At 44.0% G+C, this 20236-nt stretch overlaps 1 protein-coding gene across 1 annotated transcript; it reads left to right on the plus strand.

Moving 5' to 3' along the window:
• Window positions 1-350: 350 nt before the first annotated feature.
• LOC106569990 (non-homologous end joining factor IFFO1) lies at window positions 351-19257 on the plus strand. The gene is made up of 9 exons (XM_014141818.2): window positions 351-1673; window positions 9085-9145; window positions 9865-9960; window positions 10224-10364; window positions 10648-10829; window positions 12546-12666; window positions 13337-13435; window positions 13961-14091; window positions 15698-19257. Exons 1-9 carry the CDS (start codon window positions 655-657, stop codon window positions 15858-15860), a joined length of 2013 nt encoding a protein of 670 aa, XP_013997293.1. The 5' UTR covers window positions 351-654; the 3' UTR covers window positions 15861-19257.
• Window positions 19258-20236: the final 979 nt, after the last annotated feature.

The raw sequence follows: 20236 nt of genomic DNA on the forward strand, positions 1-20236 counted from the left end.
AAAGTTTCAGTAAACCAGTAGCCCATAGCTTTTAGACAATATGAGCAGAGAACCTTACAGGCAACGTTATTATGAGCTCTCTCTGACGTCCCCAAGGGATGCGGAGGGTGCCGTAAAACTCCTAAATCGTGAGCCATCATTGATTGAAATAATGGTGACAAAGTTAGACTTACAGACAATAATGCCATTGATATTACTCACGTGTAGGGGAAAATAAACACACAATGTGATATTAATGAAACGTGTCGAGAATTTACTCAAGCCAAGCAGTAGGTGATTGCGCGTTTACTCTAGTCGTGGCGGTAGTTGAAACCCGCAGTAGCTTGTTTATTTCTGCCTGGCCATGGTCTTCTTGACTGTACTGTTACTTCGGCAGACATCCCTACGCCAAAGTTAGTAGTTGCGCTGCGGCCAGCCAGGTAGCCTTCACCGCTTGATTGCTGCGGCTTTTTCAGTCACTGACGGGTGTAATTTTAAGACGTGGAATATTCTACTTGTTCAATAGCTCCTTTTTACCTATAGCCTATACATTATTTTATTTTGTTCAGTTATCTTATTCTGTCTTGGTAGGACGCATAGGCTAAGTCTTCACAGGGTAAGGCTATTATTTGCATCAGGAGTTAGCTTTCAAGCTAAATTAAGAAGTCTGTTTTCATGCCGGATTTCGAACATTTCAGATTTTCATACTCAAGCATGAATCCGTTATTGGGGGAGAACGCGTACCTGGTTCAGCAACAGCAGCATAACCAGATGGGCAGCCAGTCGGATTCTTCCATGACAGGCCTAGACTCATATGGTGCACCTGACTCAGGCTTCATCTTGGGTGAGCACACTGGCTTTGGACAAGATGGGCTATCTGGCCTGGACTTTAGTGCGCTGCCACCTTCGGGACTCGCGTATCTGCACCTGAACAACATGCACCGCGCGCCGCCGCCTCCCGCAGCGATGGCCCTGCGTAACGACTTGGGCTCCAACATCAGTGTTCTCAAGACCTTGAATTTGCGCTTCCGTTGCTTTTTGGCTAAAGTTCATGAGCTGGAGCGTCGGAATAAAGCTTTAGAGAAACAGCTTCAGCAGGCGTTGCAAAATAATGAGGACAATTCAGTAGAAGGACACAGGAAAAAGCCATTGACTAAGGAAATGGGAGTCCAGACTGGTTTCGTAGGTCCCATCGCAGTTAGGCCCGGACATATCCCCCTCCAGAACGTCAATAATTCTGCATACCTGCCCGGAGGCCTTCTCTCTCCATCACTCAACAGGCCTACAACTCCCGTCTTTGAGTCCAACAGCAAATCAGTATTTAGGAACTCGACTCTGACTGACTCGAATTGCAACCTCAATTCCAACCAACTCACTCCACATATTTCCATCAGTCCTTTATTAACCCCTACTGATCCTTGCGAAACTATATCCAACATTAACGAGAAATATGTCCGTTTTGGAACTGGTATGTCTACTAACCCGCCTCCCCGGTTCCTTCCCGGCACCGTTTGGTCCTACAACCACGACCGCAGGTTTGGCACGGGGAGGGATTCGCGCATAACGGGCACGGGTGTGCCTTGTGCCCAAACGGACGGAGTAGGTGTACAAATCGACACCATCACCCCTGAGATACGGGCCCTGTACAACGTGTTGGGCAAGGTGAAACGAGAGAGGGATGAGTATAAACGCAGGTATGGATGAAGCGGTCTAATCAACAATAGTGTGTTTTTGCTTTCTTCATACCAAATTACACCCCAGAGCACAAGAAAAGAACATTACATCATCGTGCAAGGTCTACATGATTTGCATACGCATCTTGAAATATAAGGCAGCGCTATATTACAGGCTTTATGGTTGTCCAGCTTATGATCATGCTGCCAAAGTACTACTATCTTAGAACTGAGTTGAAATGAGGAGGCATCATCATCATCATCATCATCATCCTCCATTAGATGGCTTCTGGTTACTCTGCAAATCTTGAAGTGTTTTAGCCACTCTACCTTTTGTCTTCAAATTGCCCCTGTACTTCCCAAGTGATATGCCATTACAAGGCTTCACTATAGGCTGGTTGGGGATCATAGTTCAAACATAGTTAATCACAGAGTTTAAAAGAACAGCATTGGCCAATCTCTTATCCAATAGGAGGATTATCTAGAGAGGGCTGAATTGGCTGGGGAGAAGTCAGCAGTACACTGGTTTTTCTCTCTCACATGGCCTCTATCTCTCTCTCGCTCTCCCTCCTCCGCCCATCTGCGTTTCGCCTCACCACCTGCAATGCAGCACTGTACTGAAAGCTGTGACCGCTAGTGGTGCCGCCAGAGACTGTTCACATTGTTCTCTCTTTTTCTCGTTCCCACTTTCTCTTCTCCTCTCTCTCTCTCTCTCTATCACTCCCTCTCTTTCTCTCTTTTTTCACTTGAACCCTCTCCCACTCTATTTCTCTCTTACACACAAACTCCCTGTTCCTCTCTCTTTCGCTCTCTCTCTCATCTCCTCGACCCATCGCATACGAGCACTCGCCTTCTGCAGTGTCTGTGAGAAGACGCTGACGTCACTAAATGACACCAGTGACCTTCACTACAGCCTATAGTCCGCTGTATGAATGTTAATGGGAACAAGGCAACGTCAACTCTCTGTTCACCAGCCTCTATGCCTTGCCAGCTGAAACACCTTCCTCTAATTCTCTTTTATTGACAAGGTCAAATTGTTCAACAGGGGAATATTTCCAATCATCTGCCTTAGATCACATGAAAAACAACTGTCTCATAACAATACAATAACATACAATTCGTTTTTGTGTAATAAGTCTCCAGGGGGCTATGGGAAGCTAGAATAGAATATAACTTCATTTTCCATTCAATGTATACAGTGTATACCTAAGGCTAAAACGAAAGTAGGTTCAAGTTAACTTTATTGTCCCAATTGGGAAATTTGTTGTGCAGTCAGGGTTCAACAATAAAAAACATCAACATTAAAAACAGTGACAACCATTTACAGTTGAAGTGGGAAGTTTACATACACTTAGTTTGGAGTCATTAAACTCGTTTTTCAACCACTCCACAAATTTCTTGTTAACAAACTATAGTTTTGTCAAGTCGGTTTGTAGGACAACTACTTTGTGCATGACACAAGTCATTTTTCTAACAATTGTGTCACGTCCTGACCAGTAAAGAGGTTATTTGTTATTGTAGTTTGGTCAGGACGTGGCAGGGGGTGTTTGTTTAATGTGTTTCGGGGTTTGTTGGGCAATGTTCTATGTTAGTCTATTTCTATGTCGGTGTCTAGTTGATCTATTTCTATGCTTAGTTTATTGGTTTGACCTTCAATTGGAGGCAGCTGTTTCTCGTTGCCTCTAATTGAAGGTCCTATTAAGTAGGGGTGTTTTTTCATGGGTTTTTGTGGGTAGTTGTTCCATGTGTAGCTGTGTGTATCTTACAGGACTGTTTCTTCGTCGTTGTTGTTTTAAGTGTTTTGTTTCGTTTTCTTCTCAATAAACAAGAAGATGAGCATACACATTCCCGCTGCGCCTTGGTCCCATCTTTACGACGAGCGTGACAGAACTACCCACCACCAACGGACCAAGCAGCGGAGGAAGGAGCAGCGGAGGGTTTTGGAGTCATGGACATGGGAGGAAATTTTGGACGGGGCAGGACCATGGCACCAGGCTGGGGAATACCGACACCCTAAGGAGGAGCTGGAGGCAGCCAAGGCGGAGCGGCGCCGTTACGAGGCATTATACGCGCCGATTGGCAAGTGCGAGAGACACCCCCAATACATTCTTTTGGGGGGGGCACACGGGGAGTGTGGCTAGGTCAGGTAATAGACCTGAGCCAACTCCCTGTGCTTATTATGGGGAGCGTTTGGAAGTGAGAGTGCCGGTCTATGCGGAAGTGCGCACGATCTCGCCCATGCGCATGCACAGTCCAGTGCGAGCGATCCCAGCCCCTCGCAAGTGCTGTGCTAGAGTGGGCATCCAGCCAGGTAGGAGTATGCCTGCGCAGCACATCTGGCCACCAGTGCGTCTCCTTGGCCCAGGCTACCCTACGCCTGCTTTACGCACGGCAGCCATCAGGCCTCTGCACAGCCCAGTTCGCCCTGTGCCATCACTCCGCTCGTGCAGGGCAACTGTTACCATCCAGCCAGGACGGGTTGTGCAGGCTGTGCGCTCCAGACCTCTAGTGCTTGTTCATGGCCCGGTGTATCCAGTTCCTGCTCCTCGCACTAGCCTTGAGGTGCGTGTCTCCAGTCTGGCGCCTCCCAAGCCAGCACCACGCACCAGGCCTCCAGTGCGTCAGCCCAGTCCAGTACGTCCTGTTCCCGCTCCTCGCGCTAGCCTTGGGGTGAGTGTCTCCAGTCTGGTACCTCCAGTACCAGCACCACGCACCAGGCCTCCAGTGCGTCAGCCCAGTCCAGTACGTCCTGTTCCCGCTCCTCGCACTAGCCTTGGGGTGAGTGTCTCCACTCTGGTACCTCCAGTACCAGCCCCACGCACCAGGCCTTCAGTGCGTCAGCCCAGTCCAGTACGTCCTGTTCCCGCTCCTCGCACTAGCCTTGGGGTGAGTGTCTCCAGTCTGGTACCTCCAGTACCAGCCCCACGCACTAGGCCTCCAGTGCGTCAGCCCAGTCCAGTACGTCCTGTTCCCGCTCCTCGCACTAGCCTTGGGGTGAGTGTCTCCAGTCTGGTACCTCCAGTACCAGCCCCACGCACTAGGCCTCCAGTGCGTCAGCCCAGTCCAGTTCGTCCTGCTCCTCGCACTAGCCCTGTGGTGCGTGAAAATAGTCTGGTGCCTCCAAAGCAAGCCCCACGCATCAGGCCTTCAGTGTGCAGTCCCCGTCCAGAGCTTCCGACGACAGTTCCCCGACTAGAGCTTCCGACGACAGTTCCCCGTCTAGAGCTTCCGATGACAGTGCCCCATCCAGAGCTTCCGGCAACAGTGCCCCGTCTAGAGCTTCCGGCGACAGTTCCCCGTCTAGTGCTTCCGGCGATGTCCGACAGTCTGGAACCTGCAGAGGCGGCCCACAGTCCGGAGCCGGCAGAGACGGCCCACAGTCCGGAGCCTGCAGAGACGGCCCACAGTCCGGAGCCTGCAGAGACGGCCCACAGTCCGGAGCCTGCAGAGACGGCCCACAGTCCGGAGCCTGCAGAGACGGCCCACAGTCCGGAGCCTGCAGAGACGGCCCACAGTCCGGAGCCGGAGCTCGCAGAGTCGCCCTCCAGTCCGGAGCTCGCAGAGTCGCCCTCCAGTCCGGAGCTCGCAGAGTCGCCCTCCAGTCCGGAGCTCGCAGAGTCGCCCTCCAGTCCGGAGCTCGCAGAGTCGCCCTCCAGTCCGGAGCTCCCAGAGTCGCCCTCCAGTCCGGAGCTCCCAGAGTCGCGCATCAGCCCGAGGTCTCCAGCGACGCGCATCAGCCCGAGGTCTCCAGCGGGGGTGGACAGGTTAGGTTGGGGACTAAGGCCAGAGCCTGAGCCACCTCCATAGTAGGTGGATGGGGGAGGGGGGTTGTAGCACAAGAACCGTCGGTGACGGTGGCCTCCCTCCCTTTAGTTTGGGATTATTTTTGTTTTGGGGTTTATTTTTGTGTTTTTTTTTGTGTTTTTTTTGGTTTCAGGTGCATCCGGGGTCTGCACCTTTGGGGGGGGTACTGTCATATCCTGACCAGTAAAGAGGTTATTTGTTATTGTAGTTTGGTCAGGACGTGGCAGGGGGTGTTTGTTTAATGTGTTTCAGGGTTTGTTGGGCAATGTTCTATGTTAGTCTATTTCTATGTCTGTGTCTAGTTTATCTATTTCTATGCTTAGTTTATCGGTTTGACCTTCAATTGGAGGCAGCTGTTTCTCGTGGGCTCTAATTGAAGGTCCTATTGAGTAGGGGTGTTTTTTCATGAGTTTTTGTGGGTAGTTGTTCCATGTGTAGCTGTGTGTCTCACAGGACAGTTTTTTCGTCATTGTTGTTTTGATTAAGTGTTTTGTTTCGTTTTCTTCTCAATAAACAAGAAGACGAGCATACACATTCCCGCTGCGCCTTGGTCCCATCTTTACGACGAGCGTGACAAATTGTTTACAGACAGATTATTTCACTTATAATTCACTGTATCACAATTCCAGTGGGTCAGAAGTTTACATACACTAAGTTGACTGTGCCTTTAAACAGCTTGTAAAATTCCAGAAAATTAAGTCATGGCTTTAGAAGCTTCTGATAGGCTAATTGACAACATTTGAGTCAATTGGAGGTGTACCTGTGGATGTATTTCAAGGCCTACCTTCAAACTCAGTGCCTCTTTGCTTGACATCATGGGAAAATCAAAAGAAATCAGCCAAGACCTCAGAAACAAAAGAGTAGACCTCCACAAGTCTGGTTCATCCTTGGGAGCAATTTCCAAACGCCTGAAGGTACCATGTTCATCTGTACAAACAATAGTACGCAAGTATAAACACCATGGGACCACGCAGCCGTCATACCGCTCAGGAAGGAGATGCGTTCTGTCTCCTAGAGATGAACGTACTTTGGTGCGAAAAGTGCAAATCCATCCCAGAACAACAGCAAAGGACCTTGTGAAGATGCTGGAGCAAACAGGTACAAAGGTATCTATATCCATCTATCCATCTATATCCACAAAATGAGTCCTATATTGACACTCAGCAAGGACGAAGCCACTGCTCCAAAACCACCATAAAAAAGCCAGACCACGGTTTGCAACTGCACTTGGGGACAAAGATCGTACTTTTTGGAGAAATGTCCTCTGGTCTGATGAATCAAAAAATAGAACTGTTTGGCCATAATGACCATCGTTATGTTTGGAGGAAAAAGGGGGGGGGCTTGCAAGCCGAAGAACACCATCCCAACCATGAAGCAGGGGAGTGACAGCATCATGTTGTGGGGGTGTTTTGCTGCAGGAGGGACTGGTGCAATTCACAAAATAGATGGCATCATGAGGCAGGAAAATTATGTGGATATATTGAAGCAACATCTCAAGACATCAGTCAGGAAGTTAAAGCTTAGTCACAAATGGGTCTTCCAAATGGACAATGACCCCAAGCATACTTACAAAGTTGTGGTAAAATGGCTCAAGGACAACAAAGTCAAGGTATTGGAGTGGCCATCACAAAGCCCTGACCTCAATCCTATAGAGAATGTGTGGGCAGAACTGAAAAAGCGTGTGCGAGCAAGGAGGCCTACAAACCTGACTCAGTTACACCAGCTCTGTCATGAGGAGTGGGCCAAAATTCACCCAACTTATTGTGGGAAGCTTGTGGAAGGCTACCCGAAACGTTTGACCCAAGTTAAACAATTTAAAGGCAATGCTTCCAAATACTAATTGAGTGTGTGTAAACTTCTGACCCACTGAGAATGTGATGAAAGAAATAAAAGCTGAAATAAATCATTCTCTGTACTATTATTTTGACATTTCACATTCTTAAAACAAAGTGGTGATCCTAACTGACAGGGAATTATTACTAGGATTAAGTTCATTGTGTAAAAATGCAGCAATAAATATACATTATTTAAGTTTATGGCCTGTGGGATAAAAGAGTGGTTGGTCTGGATGGATGGGTTTGTGTATAATGCGATCGTCTACCCAAAGGTTAACATATCATACGTTTTGCAAATTCGTAACATATAGTACGTTTTGAAATTCATAACATATTATACGAAATGGGTGATGGACATCCACAATTTAATACATACCATACGAAACATAACATATCATACTAAATGGAGTGTCTCGGATTTACGTACGGAATAATACAAATGCTATGAGACCAGGTTGAACCTACAGCATAGGCTACCCAAGTATACTGTTAACAACAGGCTACTGTAGGCCTATACACTGCATCCCAACTTGAGCAGACTGATAACAGTGTGTATAGGCAACGTGGACTATGGCACATGCGCCCTCCTGGGTTAGCCCACTTCACCTTCAGTAAGTGCTGCAGCAGGGTGCTCTATATGCATACTGGGTGGTGTTCTGTTCCGTAACACAGCTGAGTAAAGGAGATTAGGCGCACAACGTGGATATACAAACTCCATCAAACTTCAAAATGAACTGGGTGGTTCGAGCCCTGCATGCTGATTGGCTCACAGCTGTGGTATATCAGACCGTATACCACGGGTATGACAAAACATTTATTTTTACTGGTCTAGTTATTTTGGTAATACAGGAGGTTGGTGGCAGCTTAATTGGGGAGAATGGGCTCGTGGTAATGACTGGAGCGGAATCAGTGGAACGGTATTGAATACACCAAATACATGGTCTCCAGGTGTTTGATGCCATTCCATTAGCGCTGTTCCAGCCATTATTATGAACCATTCTCCCCACAGTAGCCTCCACTTTTTGGTAACTAGTTTATAATAGCAATAAGGCATCTCTGGGGTTTGTGATATTTGGCCAATATACCACGGCTAAGGGTTGTGTCCAGGCACTCTGCGATGCATCGTGCAGAAGAACAGCCCTTAGCCATGGTATATTGGCCATATTCCACACACCCTCGGGCCTTATTGGTTAATTGATCCGCGTGAGCACAACACTGTAGCCTATCTGCCTGGTTTCTATCTGTTATTTGTAACTTTTTTACATGTATTTTTTATTTAACATTTATTCAACTAGGCAAGTCAGTTAAGAACAAATTCTTATTTACAATGACGGCCTACCAGAGAACAGTGGGTTAACTGCCTTGTTCAGGGGCAGAACGACAGATTTTTACCTTGTCAGCTTGGGGATTCGATCCAGTATTACTATTATACTATTTGTGAGACATTTTGGCCTTTGACAAAGTTATCTACCCTCAGTCACAGATGGTCGGGAAAATTGAGGAACTAGAATATCCTAAATAGACAATAATGGTGATTGTGGGATTGAACTGCTAAAATTGGGTGTGTAATTGGAAGTTGGGTCCCCAGAAGAGACAGTGGTGATAGTGCGATGTTGTGGTGATGACTTCCTCATCCATCTCCATTCTCATCTATATGATCACTGTGTGTGTGTGTGTGTGTGTGTGTGTGTGTGTGTGTGTGTGTGTGTGTGTGTGTGTGTGTGTGTGTGTGTGTGTGTGTGTGTGTGTGTGTGTGTGTGTGTGTGTGTGTGTGTGTGTGTGTGTTTCAAAAGATGGGAGGAAGAATATACATTCAGAGTGGACCTCCAGGAGAAAGTGGCTGAGCTGGAGGAGGTAAGCCCTTAGCTGTGTCAATGATAAAGGGCAATCTGCGATTGCTACATGCATGTTTTAATCAATGATATATAGCCATTGATTCTTGAAAAACAAAACATATATAAATGCCTCGTGAGCTTAGTTCAACAGTTAAACCCCCTCAGAACCCAAAATAGAAGTGGGTTTTACTCCATTGTTGGTAAACAATGTAATTGTAAACAAACACTGTATAGTGTCGCTTTAAAACATGGTAAAACTATCATTTTGAACTCATGGATGGTGAGTCCTTGTGTCCATAGCACCGTCTATGAATTTGATAGTGTTTGCATTTCTCCGAACCCCCCATCCCTAAGCTGTTTACTTAAAAGCTGGAGGTCGACTGCTTTGTTATTGTTTGAACTGCAGGTTACCCCTTTTAATATTTCACATCACACTAACATTATGATTCCACCTCAGATTGATTGGTTGATTGGAAAGCAGTAGTAGAGAGGTAGAGAGTGTATTGTGTAACTTGAGCTGGAAAGAACTACAAATGAACTATTCAATACGCCACCCATTCTATTTATTCTGCATACTTATAATCAGTTATGTTATGTCATACATGCAATGCAAATAATGTGTGTGTGTGTGTGTGTGTGTGTGTGTGTGTGTGTGTGTGTGTGTGTGTGTGTGTGTGTGTGTGTGTGTGTGTGTGTGTGTGTGTGTGTGTGTGTGTGTGTGTGCGTGCGTGCGTACAGGATCTCCAGGAGAGTGAGGTGTGTCAGGATGAGCTGGCCCTCAGGGTGAAACAGCTGAAAGCTGAGCTGGTCCTCTTCAAAGGCCTAATGAGCAACGTGAGTCCCTCATAGCAACGTTGGAATAGCTCACTCAAGTTGTTGAGATTTGTATACCTCAAAGTAGTCCCATGTGAGATGGCTTAGAATAGGAATTTTGCCCTACTCACTTTTGAGTTATAAAATCGTAGAACATCTCTAATTGGTAACTCATTGGTGCGGTTTACTTCAAAAATGTATTTTAAAATACAAATAAGATTTGGGAACACATATTTCCTTTTGCGAGGGTCACTCACTGTCCTCTCCTTCTCTCTCTCTATCAGAACCTGTCGGATCTAGACAGTAAGATCCAGGAGAAAGCCATGAAGGTGGACATGGACATCTGTAGACGCATCGACATCACAGCTCGCCTGTGTGACGTGGCCCAGCAGAGGAACTGTGAAGACATGATCCAGATCTTCCAGGTCAGGACTGCTTATAGGCCACTATACAACTAACTATACTATATTTTAGGTAGTCCCTAGACACTGATATGAGATCAGTTTAGCATTTACCACCATAATGGTTAAGTGTAGGATTTTCCCAAGGTAAGCAGATTCTAGATCTGTTGGAGCAATCGTCGATTAGTTTAATTACAGCTTGACCGATTCTGTGGAAGCAAGTCCACTCATATCTTCTAGGTCAACTCATGTTAATTACACCTTTATTACACTGCTATTACACTGTTATTACACTTTTATCTAGCAGATGGCCACACCTCCTTCCACTCTGACTCGCCGGCCCCGAAAGCAGGCGGCCCAGTCGGTTAAAGGCGGTGATGGGGACGAACCAACCAGCATCTCTGAGAGCGAGAGGGGCAAGGATGAGGAGTCCTGTAGCACGTCAGCCAATCAGATCAACGAGGAGATGCAGAGGATGCTGAACCAGCTGTGAGTCCTAACTATGAGGAAATGGTCAGCAATCGAGGTCTGATAAAGTCTCAGTCACCACAATTGGGAAGCCACTCTAAATTTCAGACCATGATTGAATCAGGACGGTTAGAGTTGGTCTGGATAAAAAGCTTGCACACTGCTCATCACCAGGACTAGCCTGTCACTTGAGAGTCGGCCAGTAAACTACACTGAACAAAAATATAAACGCAACACGCAACAATTTCAAAGATTTAACTGAGTTACAGTTCATATAAGGAAATCAGTCAATTGAAATAAATTAATTAGGCCCTAATCTATGGATTTCACATGACTGGGAATACGGATATGCATCTGTTGGTCACAGATACCTTAAAAAAAATAGGTAGGGGCGTGGATCAGAAAACCAGTCAGTATCTAGTGTGACCACCATTTACCTCATGCAGCCCAACACATCTCATTCGCATAGAGTTGATCAGGCTGTTGATTGTTGTCTGTGGCATGTTGTCCCACTCCTCTTCAATGGCTGTGTGAAGTTGCTCGATATTGGTGAAACTGGAACATGCTGTCGTACACGTCAATCCAGAGCATCCCAAACATGTTCAATGGGTGACATGTCTGGTGAGTATGCAGGGCATGGAAGAACGGGGACATTTTCAGCTTCCAGGAATTGTGTACAGATACTTGCGACATGGGGCTGTGCATTGTCATGCTGAAATATGAGGTGATGGCGGTGGATGAATGGCACAACAATGGGCCTCAGGATCTCGTCACGATATCTCTGTGCATTCAAATTGCCATCGATAAAATACAATTGCATTCGTTGTCCATAGCTTATGCTTGCCCATACCATAACACCACTGCCACCATGGGGCACTCTGTTGAAAACTTTGACATCAGCAAACTGCTCGCCCACACAGTGCCATACACGCTGTCTGCCATCTGCCCAGTACAGTTGAAACCGGGATTCATTGATGAAGAGCACACTTCTCCAGCGTGGCAGTGGCCATCAAAGGTGAGCATTTGCCCACTGAAGTTGGTTTCAACGCCGAACTGCAGTCAGGTCAAGACCCTGATGAGGATGACGAGCACACAGATGAGCTTCCCTGAGGCGGTTTCTGATAGTTTGTGCAGAAATTCTTTGGTTGTGAAAACCCACAGTTTCATCAGCCGTCCGGGTGACTCATCTCAGACCATCTCGCAGGTGAAGAAGCCGGATGTGGAGGGCCTTGGCTGGTGTGGTTACACGTGGTCTGCGGTTGTGAGGCCGGTTGGATGTAATGCCAAGTTCTCTAAAACGATGTTGCAAGCGGCTTATGGTAGAGAAATTAACATTCAATTCTCTGGCAACAGCTCTGGTGGACATTCCTGCAGTCAGTATGCCAATTGCATGCTCCCTCAAAACTTGAGACATCTGTGGCATTGTGTTGTGTGACAAAACTGCACATTTTAGACTGGCCTTTTATTGTCCCCAGCACAAGGTGCACCTGTGTAATGATCATGCTGTTTGATCAGCTTCTTGATATGTTACACCTGTCAGGTGGATGGATTATCTTGACAAAGGAGAAATTCTCACTAGCAGGAAAAATCTGAGAAATAAGCTTTTTGTGCGTATGTAACATTTCTGGGATCTTTTATTTCAGCTCATGAAACATGGGACCAACACTTTACATGTTGCATTTATATTTTTGTTCAGTATATACATATATGTACAACTAGTAAGCCACACTATTGCAGGAGGGAGTGTGAGTTTGAGGACGACTGTGACAGCCTGGCCTGGGAGGAGACTGAGGAGACTCTGCTGCTGTGGGAGGATTTCCCAGGATACACTCTGGGAGCAGTGGAGACCCAGGGAGAGGTAAGCCACTATACCTGCCACTATACCTGCCACTGGCTGATCTAAGTTTTGTATTTACCACTGTAATGGTTAATGTTTGGAGTTGGCTAGGGTAAGCTGATCCCAGAACTGTGTTGAAGGGCGTGTTTCAACCAAAGACGCTGTACTTCCTGCTTGTTAATTATTATTATGGTTGGGCTGCCTTGTCTGTGTGTCTCTGTCCTATTTTAAACACTGCATGTATGACTGTGACATTGGTATGTCCTGATCCGTGGATCACAGTGTAAATTAGATAAGCTGGTAGCACACACACACACACACACACACACACACACACACACACACACACACACACACACACACACACACACACACACACACACACACACACACACACACACACACACACACACACACACACACACACACACACACACACACACACACACACACACACACACACACACGCAAAACACACACAGACACACAGGCACACAGAGGCAGGGCATTAGAGACACTTTGGAATTGAGCTGTACTTATGCAATGGATTGGCAGTATATTACATTTCCATATACTGATTGACATTCCTTTTATCTCATGTATCTTAGACAAATAAGCACAAAACAATCTGTTCTCTTTCTCTCTCACACGCACACACACATACACACACACACGCACACACACCACGCAGCAGCAGCAGGAGGAGTCCATAGAGAAGGTGATAAAGGACACAGAGTCCCTCTTCCAGACTAGAGAGAAGGAGTATCAGGAGACAATCGACCAGATCGAGGTGAGACACACACAGACATACAAAGCCCTTCTCTAAGTACCACAGTTGTCTCCCTGCAGTTTGTACAATATGAGGACTTTGCTGCAGGATAAGGCTATTTATTAGTCTGCAGAGATGTAAACAGAGCCATAAATACATAGACGTTTCTCTGGGATTATTACATTATGGAAATAAATAAGTCAGCCATTCCATGTGCTTACATGAATCACTGTTGAAATTAGTTCCTATGTAGATGATAAGATAAATTGAAGTAACAAATTGAAGGTAGTGTAGTCTTTCCAGAGCTCTCCTCTTGCTTGCTCATTTGCTAATTTCTCTGTTCCCCGTGGCAACGATAGGAAGTACAAATACAATCGACCTAAAAGAAGACACAAACTAGAAAAAAAGATTTACGCAAACGACTGCAGCCTTTTGGTTTTGCGCTTGCAAAGATCCTGCCCCTCATCGCTCCAACATTTTTGTGGTGACACTTTAAACCAGAAAGCAAACTTACAGTATGGATTGTCTTACCTTACGTCTCCACAGTTGGAGCTGGCCACGGCTAAGAGTGACATGAACAGACACCTGCACGAGTACATGGAGATGTGTTCCATGAAGCGAGGCCTGGACGTGCAGATGGAGACGTGCAGGAGACTCATCACCCAGAGTGGAGACAGGTATCAGACACCTCCGCATGGTGCTGAACACTCACCCTAAACGCTAAAAAAGATACCTGTATGAGATATCTAATCGGTCAAAGAGATACCCTAAAGATACCTAGAGATACCCTGGTATTAGATACCAGAAAGAGGTAAAAGATTGCAAGATGTCAAATCAAATCAAATGTTAATTTGTCACATGTGCCGAATACAACAGGTGTAAGCTTTACCATGAAATGTTTATTTACAAGCTCTTAACCAACAATGCAGTTTTAAGAAAATAAGAGTTAAGAAAAGATTTACTAAATAAACAAAAGTTTAAAAAAGTAATACAATAAAATAACAATAACGAGGGTATGTACCGGTATCAAATCAAATTTTATTGGTCACATACACATGGTTAGCAGATGTTATTGCGAGTGCAGCGAAATGCTTGTGCTTCTAGTTCCGACAGTGCCGCAATATCTAACAAGTAATCTAACAATTCCACAACAACTACCTAATACACACAAATCTAAGTAAAGGAATGGAATAAGAATATATACATGTAAATATATGGATGAGCAATGACCAAGCGGCATAGGCAAGATGCAGTAGATGGTATAAAATACAGTATATACAGTGCCTTGCGAAAGTATTCGGCACCCTTGAACTTTTCGACCTTTTGCCACATTTCAGGCTTCAAACATAAAGATATAAAACTGTAATTTTTTGTGAAGAATCAACAACAAGTGGGACACAATCATGAAGTGGAACGAAATTTATTGGATATTTCAAACTTTTTTAACAAATAAAAAACTGAAAAATTGGGCGTGCAAAATTATTCAGCCCCCTTAAGTTAATACTTTGTAGCGCCAACTTTTGCTGCGATTACAGCTGTAAGTCGCTTGGGGTATGTCTCTATCAGTTTTGCACATCGAGAGACTGACATTTTTGCCCATTCCTCCTTGCAAAACAGCTCGAGCTCAGTGAGGTTGGATGGAGAGCGTTTGTGAACAGCAGTTTTCAGTTCTTTCCACAGATTGTGTCCCACTTGTTGTTGATTCTTCACAAAAAATTACAGTTTTATATCTTTATGTTTGAAGCCTGAAATGTGGCAAAAGGTCGAAAAGTTCAAGGGGGCCGAATACTTTCGCAAGGCACTGTACATATGCGATGAGTAATGCACGATGTGTAAACATTATTAAAGTGACTAGTGATCCATTTATTAAAGTGGCCAATGATTTCAAGTCTGTATGTAGGCAGCAGCCTCACTGTGTTAGTGATGGCTGTTTAACAGTCTGATGGCTTTGATAAGTACAACATATCATACAATGGCAGCAATAAACACACAAGATTGTAGACAGGTATACACAATGGAGAATACAGGTAGTGTCATTAGCCACACTGTACCTCACTGTACTATCGTTACATTGACCCACCTGTAAGTATGGTAGACTGGTCCCAGATCAGTTTGTGCTGCTGTGCCATCTCCTATGGTCATTATTACTCCAATGACCATAGGAGTTGGCAAGACGGCTCAACAGATTTGGGACCAGGCTATGAATACGGACCGTTGAGTCATCTTGTCTCGAGGACATTCATTGCCAGTTGTATTGTCTCCACCTATCTGTCTCCCTTTCAGGAAATCTCCCCCTCTCATTACTGCGGCAATGGAAGACTCTGATGACGGAGAGAAGGAGTGGAAAAAGGCGTCCCCACCCGCAGACTCTGAAAGTGATGAACCCTACTGTGAAACACAGGTTAATAGTGGTACGGTCCCTCACTTACCATGGAGGAAGTCCTAACCCTTACTGATGATGCCCTGTAGATGTACCATAGTCTGGATAGTGCTGTTGTTTACATTTTTTGCCATCAATTATGTAAAACCAGCAGACTCTTTCCAGGGCCATATGTCACCACTGCCCTCTTGTGGTTCAGGTTATTAAAACACCTAATCTGAGGATAGGACTAAATGGCACTTTAAAACATTTCAATGAATTTCTTAACATTGTGCTATTTATATCTCTTCTTATATGATATGAACGATCAAAATATATACATTTTTGTTAAGTTTGCACATTGATCTTGCTGTTTGTAGCAAGGTCCAACCAAAAACTATTTGCACACAGTTTTTGTGGAATAAATGCCTTATGTTACATTGCAGTTACAGATTTGAAACCACAGCTGAATTTTTGAAGGCAAGCAAAAAAAATTGCAAACTATTTGCACAGGATAAGTAATTATCTAGTAGTCTGTTGCAGTCAAACAAAATGAGCATTTGCAATTTTGCTAAAGGGAAAGGACCTAGCTGTTGATAGTCATCTATGAAAATGTATTTTCTTTATAATTAATGTCCTTCTCATGATCTAATTTCCCTTTTTAAAAGTATGGATACCACTTCTAGGAAACCTGTAGAAAGATTGCTTAAAAAGGCTTTACCTCCTTCAAACTCACAACATTTGTATATACACAACATGTTATTAACAGAAGCTCACAACATTTGTATTTATGTTGACTTTATTATTATTTACTTTATTTGATTACATATTCATACATACTTCATTTATTTCAGCACTTTTTCAGTCATCATTGAAATTCAGATAGCTATGTATTTATTTTATATTACGATCACTATAAAGAATGTATGATAGGTGATAGATTTTTTTTATATGAAATGCAGAGGATAATATTATGTCGTTTTGCAAAGACAATTCACAAAAGCCATTGCTATAAAGTTTAGAGTTAAAAGTAAAAAAGTTTAGAGTTAAAAGTAAAACATTGTTACCGTTAGCTTTGCACTGTCATGCACATTGCTGTGATTCCAAACTATAAGCAAACATAGAAGCATACTGCATTAGACCCCTGGATAGTGTTGATATCACAACCCACATAAACAAGTCCTACAAAAGCACACACTCAATGCTAGTGTATCAATCCCCAGCCAGCAGTGACTTCATCTTGAACTCAAAAAGGCTCTCTGATCAATCAACGGCGAATCAGACTGCCATTTTGGTGCACTTTTAAAATGGACAGCCAAGAGGTATGTGTTTAAAGGCCGTGGACAAGGGACAAGTAGGCTACAGTAGATGTTGGTCCTGTTCAGGACAATCTAACATACTGCTAGCAGGTGAATAACTTCTTTAGGAGCTCGTTCAAGGGCACTCAAACAGTGACATGTTTTATGTAGCACATGAGACCTTCATTACCTGAACACAGACACACCGCCTAGTGTGTTTAACCATCTGCTTTGTGAGATCTGGGGTTTTGTCTCTGGCTGTTGCACAGTTTCATTGCACTTGAACGTGCTCAGTGTTTACAGCTGGAGAAAACGTAAACAACAATCATATCTAGGGCTTGATTCAAATCAGTAGCGCAGAAGATCAGCGTTACAGCGCGATTGACATTTAAAAGCAATGTTTCCTCGTTCGCGGAGACTCCATTCGCGGTAAACGCGGCATGTGTTGGCTCCAATCAGAAATGACCTTTACATTTCAACCACACTACAACACAGATTGTCCGCGCTCCGGATTGAATCGAGCCGCTCCTTTGTTTATTGATGTCTAAAAGCCTATTGTAAATACTCCCCCCACCCCCCTATATTGTACAGTTTGTAAATCTCCACATATAAGTTGCACAAAAGGATCTATATTCAACAGTAATGGTAAACACTGTATAAAAAATGCAAACATATAACACCTGTACTAGCTGTTACTGAATGTAAATAACATGTCAATGTACACTGAGAAGACAAATGCATGTAAGAGATTTAAGAAAACAATTTCAGACAGTATGAATGTAAAGGTGGCCATTGTATAGGGAGTGTCTTTGGGTGTTCTACGACTAGCTTTGTTGGTGTGCATGTACCTCTGTCTAGTGCTGTCTGTCTGGTATTGCAAGAATATTTCAGAGTTTACTTGTTCACCTCTCTGGGGATTCAAAACATATCGTTCATATTATAAAACTTGAATGTCTGCCTAGTAAATTCTCTCATCTTTACCGCAAAAGAGTAAACACAGAAGAATGTACAGAAGAAAACGACAACAGCAAAAGCAGTCTTAAGACTTGCATCGCCATAGCCATCAATAGACTACCGTACCTCGTGATGCAACTGTGTACAGAAGCTCAGCAAGTAAACTTTTGAAAACATCAATGTTGAAATATGAATATTAGCAACAGCTGTGTAAGAATTACGATTATATGTGGTGAAAGAGTTGAACATTACATTTCCAGTCTCAAAGGATATACACGGAGTATACCAAACATTAGGAACAACTTCCTAATATTGAAACAGCCTCAACTCGTCGGGGAATGGACTCTACAAGGTGTCAAAAGCGTTCCACAGGGATTCTGGCCCATGTTGACTCCAATGCTTCCCACAGTTGTGTCAGGTTGGCTGGATGTCCTTTGGGTGGTGGACCATTCTTGACGGGAAACTGTTGAGCGTGAAAAACCCAGCAGCGTTGCAGTTCTTGACACAAACCTGTGTGCCTGGCACCTACTACCATACACCGTTCAAAGGCACTTAAATCTTTTGTCTTGCCCATTCACCCTCTGAATGGCACACATACACAACCCATGTCGCAATTGTCTCAAGGCTTAAAAACCCTTCTTTAACCTGTCTCCTCCCCTTCATCTACACTGATTTGAAGTGGATTTAACAAGTGACATCAATAAGGGATCATAGCGTTCACGCAGGGGTGGGCAACTCCTGTCCTCGGGGGCCTGATTGGTGTCACACTTCTTCTCCATCCCTAACAAACACAGCTGATTAATCAAACTGTATTCTGAACTGAAGATCATGATTATGTGATTATTGGAGTCAGGTGTGTTAACTGGGGCAAAACTGTGACACCAATCAGGCCCTGGAGGACTGGAACTGCCCACCCCTGACTGGTCAGTCTATGTAATGGAAAGAGCAGGTGTTCATCATGTTTTGTACACTCAGTGTATATCGGTCAACATGATTGAAATGCAGGTGACTTACAAATATGAATTTGTCAAACAACAGCATTGTATAGAAACATTATAATGATTAAGTGGTTGCAAACAAAGACTTGTACTCCGTTGAGACCAATACAATTGATCTGGGACTGTGTATACAATGTATCTGTGTAACATCACAACCTCCAGGTTTCTGGAAACAATAGGAAAACAATCAATGTGTTAATGGAAGTGGTGTACAGAATAAAATATCTTGAAGGAGACTGTGGTCCCTGGAGTTGTATTTGTTTCCATTCATTTCTATGACAGTAATTTGTTTTCCTTACTCCCTAATGATTTTATAATTCGCTTTCCATTTAGACTTTCCTAAAAGAATGAAATGATGTAAAAAGGAGGAAGCACAAAAGCCACTCAACGAGTGAGCACTAAAACAGCACTAAAACAGAGAACAAGCCCATTGCAAAAACATTCATTTACCAGTTCAGCGCATTTAAACATTGTACCAGTAACCCTTTGTGCCCTCTGGCTAAAAATAAAACTGTTGTATTGTGATCTTTGAAGTCACTGTGGACTCCGAGGAGACATTGCTCGAAAGCATGTCTGCTAAGTGGCCTCTGTAGCAGCTGAGCTCAACTTCATCATGATCTGCTGCCTACACTGTATTTCTTGCTTCTGCATGAGCTTGAAGCGGCCTGTAGACACACGAACACAGACACCCACAAACACTTTATGTTGAGCTCCATTTCTGTTTTGCAGTGGATTTACTTAGACACTGACATGGTTTACTTTCAAGCGTTATTGATCTGAGAAAAACAAAACAAAGCAGTAGGCTATCCCTAGAGGTTCGCAAAAGCAAGTCAGAGCAACTGTCGTTTTTTTTTTAATGGAATTATCATTTCTGAGAGACGTTTCTTCTGGCGCAAGCAAGTGAACGCTTCCATTTCCGTTCGCTATATTTTTGCAATAGTCGACAATGTAGCTCCAAAACCTTGGTTCTAAAAAGTTTTGACTTAAAAAAAAAGTATATAAAAATATATGGTTGTAAAATATATACAGTACCAGTCAAAAGTTTGGACACACCTACTCATTCAAGGTTTTTTCTTTATTTTTACTATTTTCTACATTGTAGAATAATAGTGAAGACATCAAAACCATGAAATAACACATATGGAATCATGTAGTAACCAAAAAAGTGTGAAACAAATCAAAATATATTTTATATTTGAGATTCTTCAAATAG

Source organism: Salmo salar, chromosome ssa14 (assembly GCF_905237065.1).
Source record: "Salmo salar chromosome ssa14, Ssal_v3.1, whole genome shotgun sequence".
In the NCBI taxonomy this organism is placed as follows: domain Eukaryota; kingdom Metazoa; phylum Chordata; class Actinopteri; order Salmoniformes; family Salmonidae; genus Salmo; species Salmo salar.

Excerpts from the sequence above, each read along its gene's own strand:
- LOC106569990 (XM_014141818.2), top strand. The coding sequence starts at position 655 with ATGCCGGATTTCGAACATTTCAGATTTTCATACTCAAGCATGAATCCG. Across the intron at positions 10,365-10,647 it reads ACATGATCCAGATCTTCCAG|ATGGCCACACCTCCTTCCAC; the intron begins GTCAGGACTGCT and ends TTTATCTAGCAG. Across the intron at positions 14,092-15,697 it reads ATCACCCAGAGTGGAGACAG|GAAATCTCCCCCTCTCATTA; the intron begins GTATCAGACACC and ends TCTCCCTTTCAG.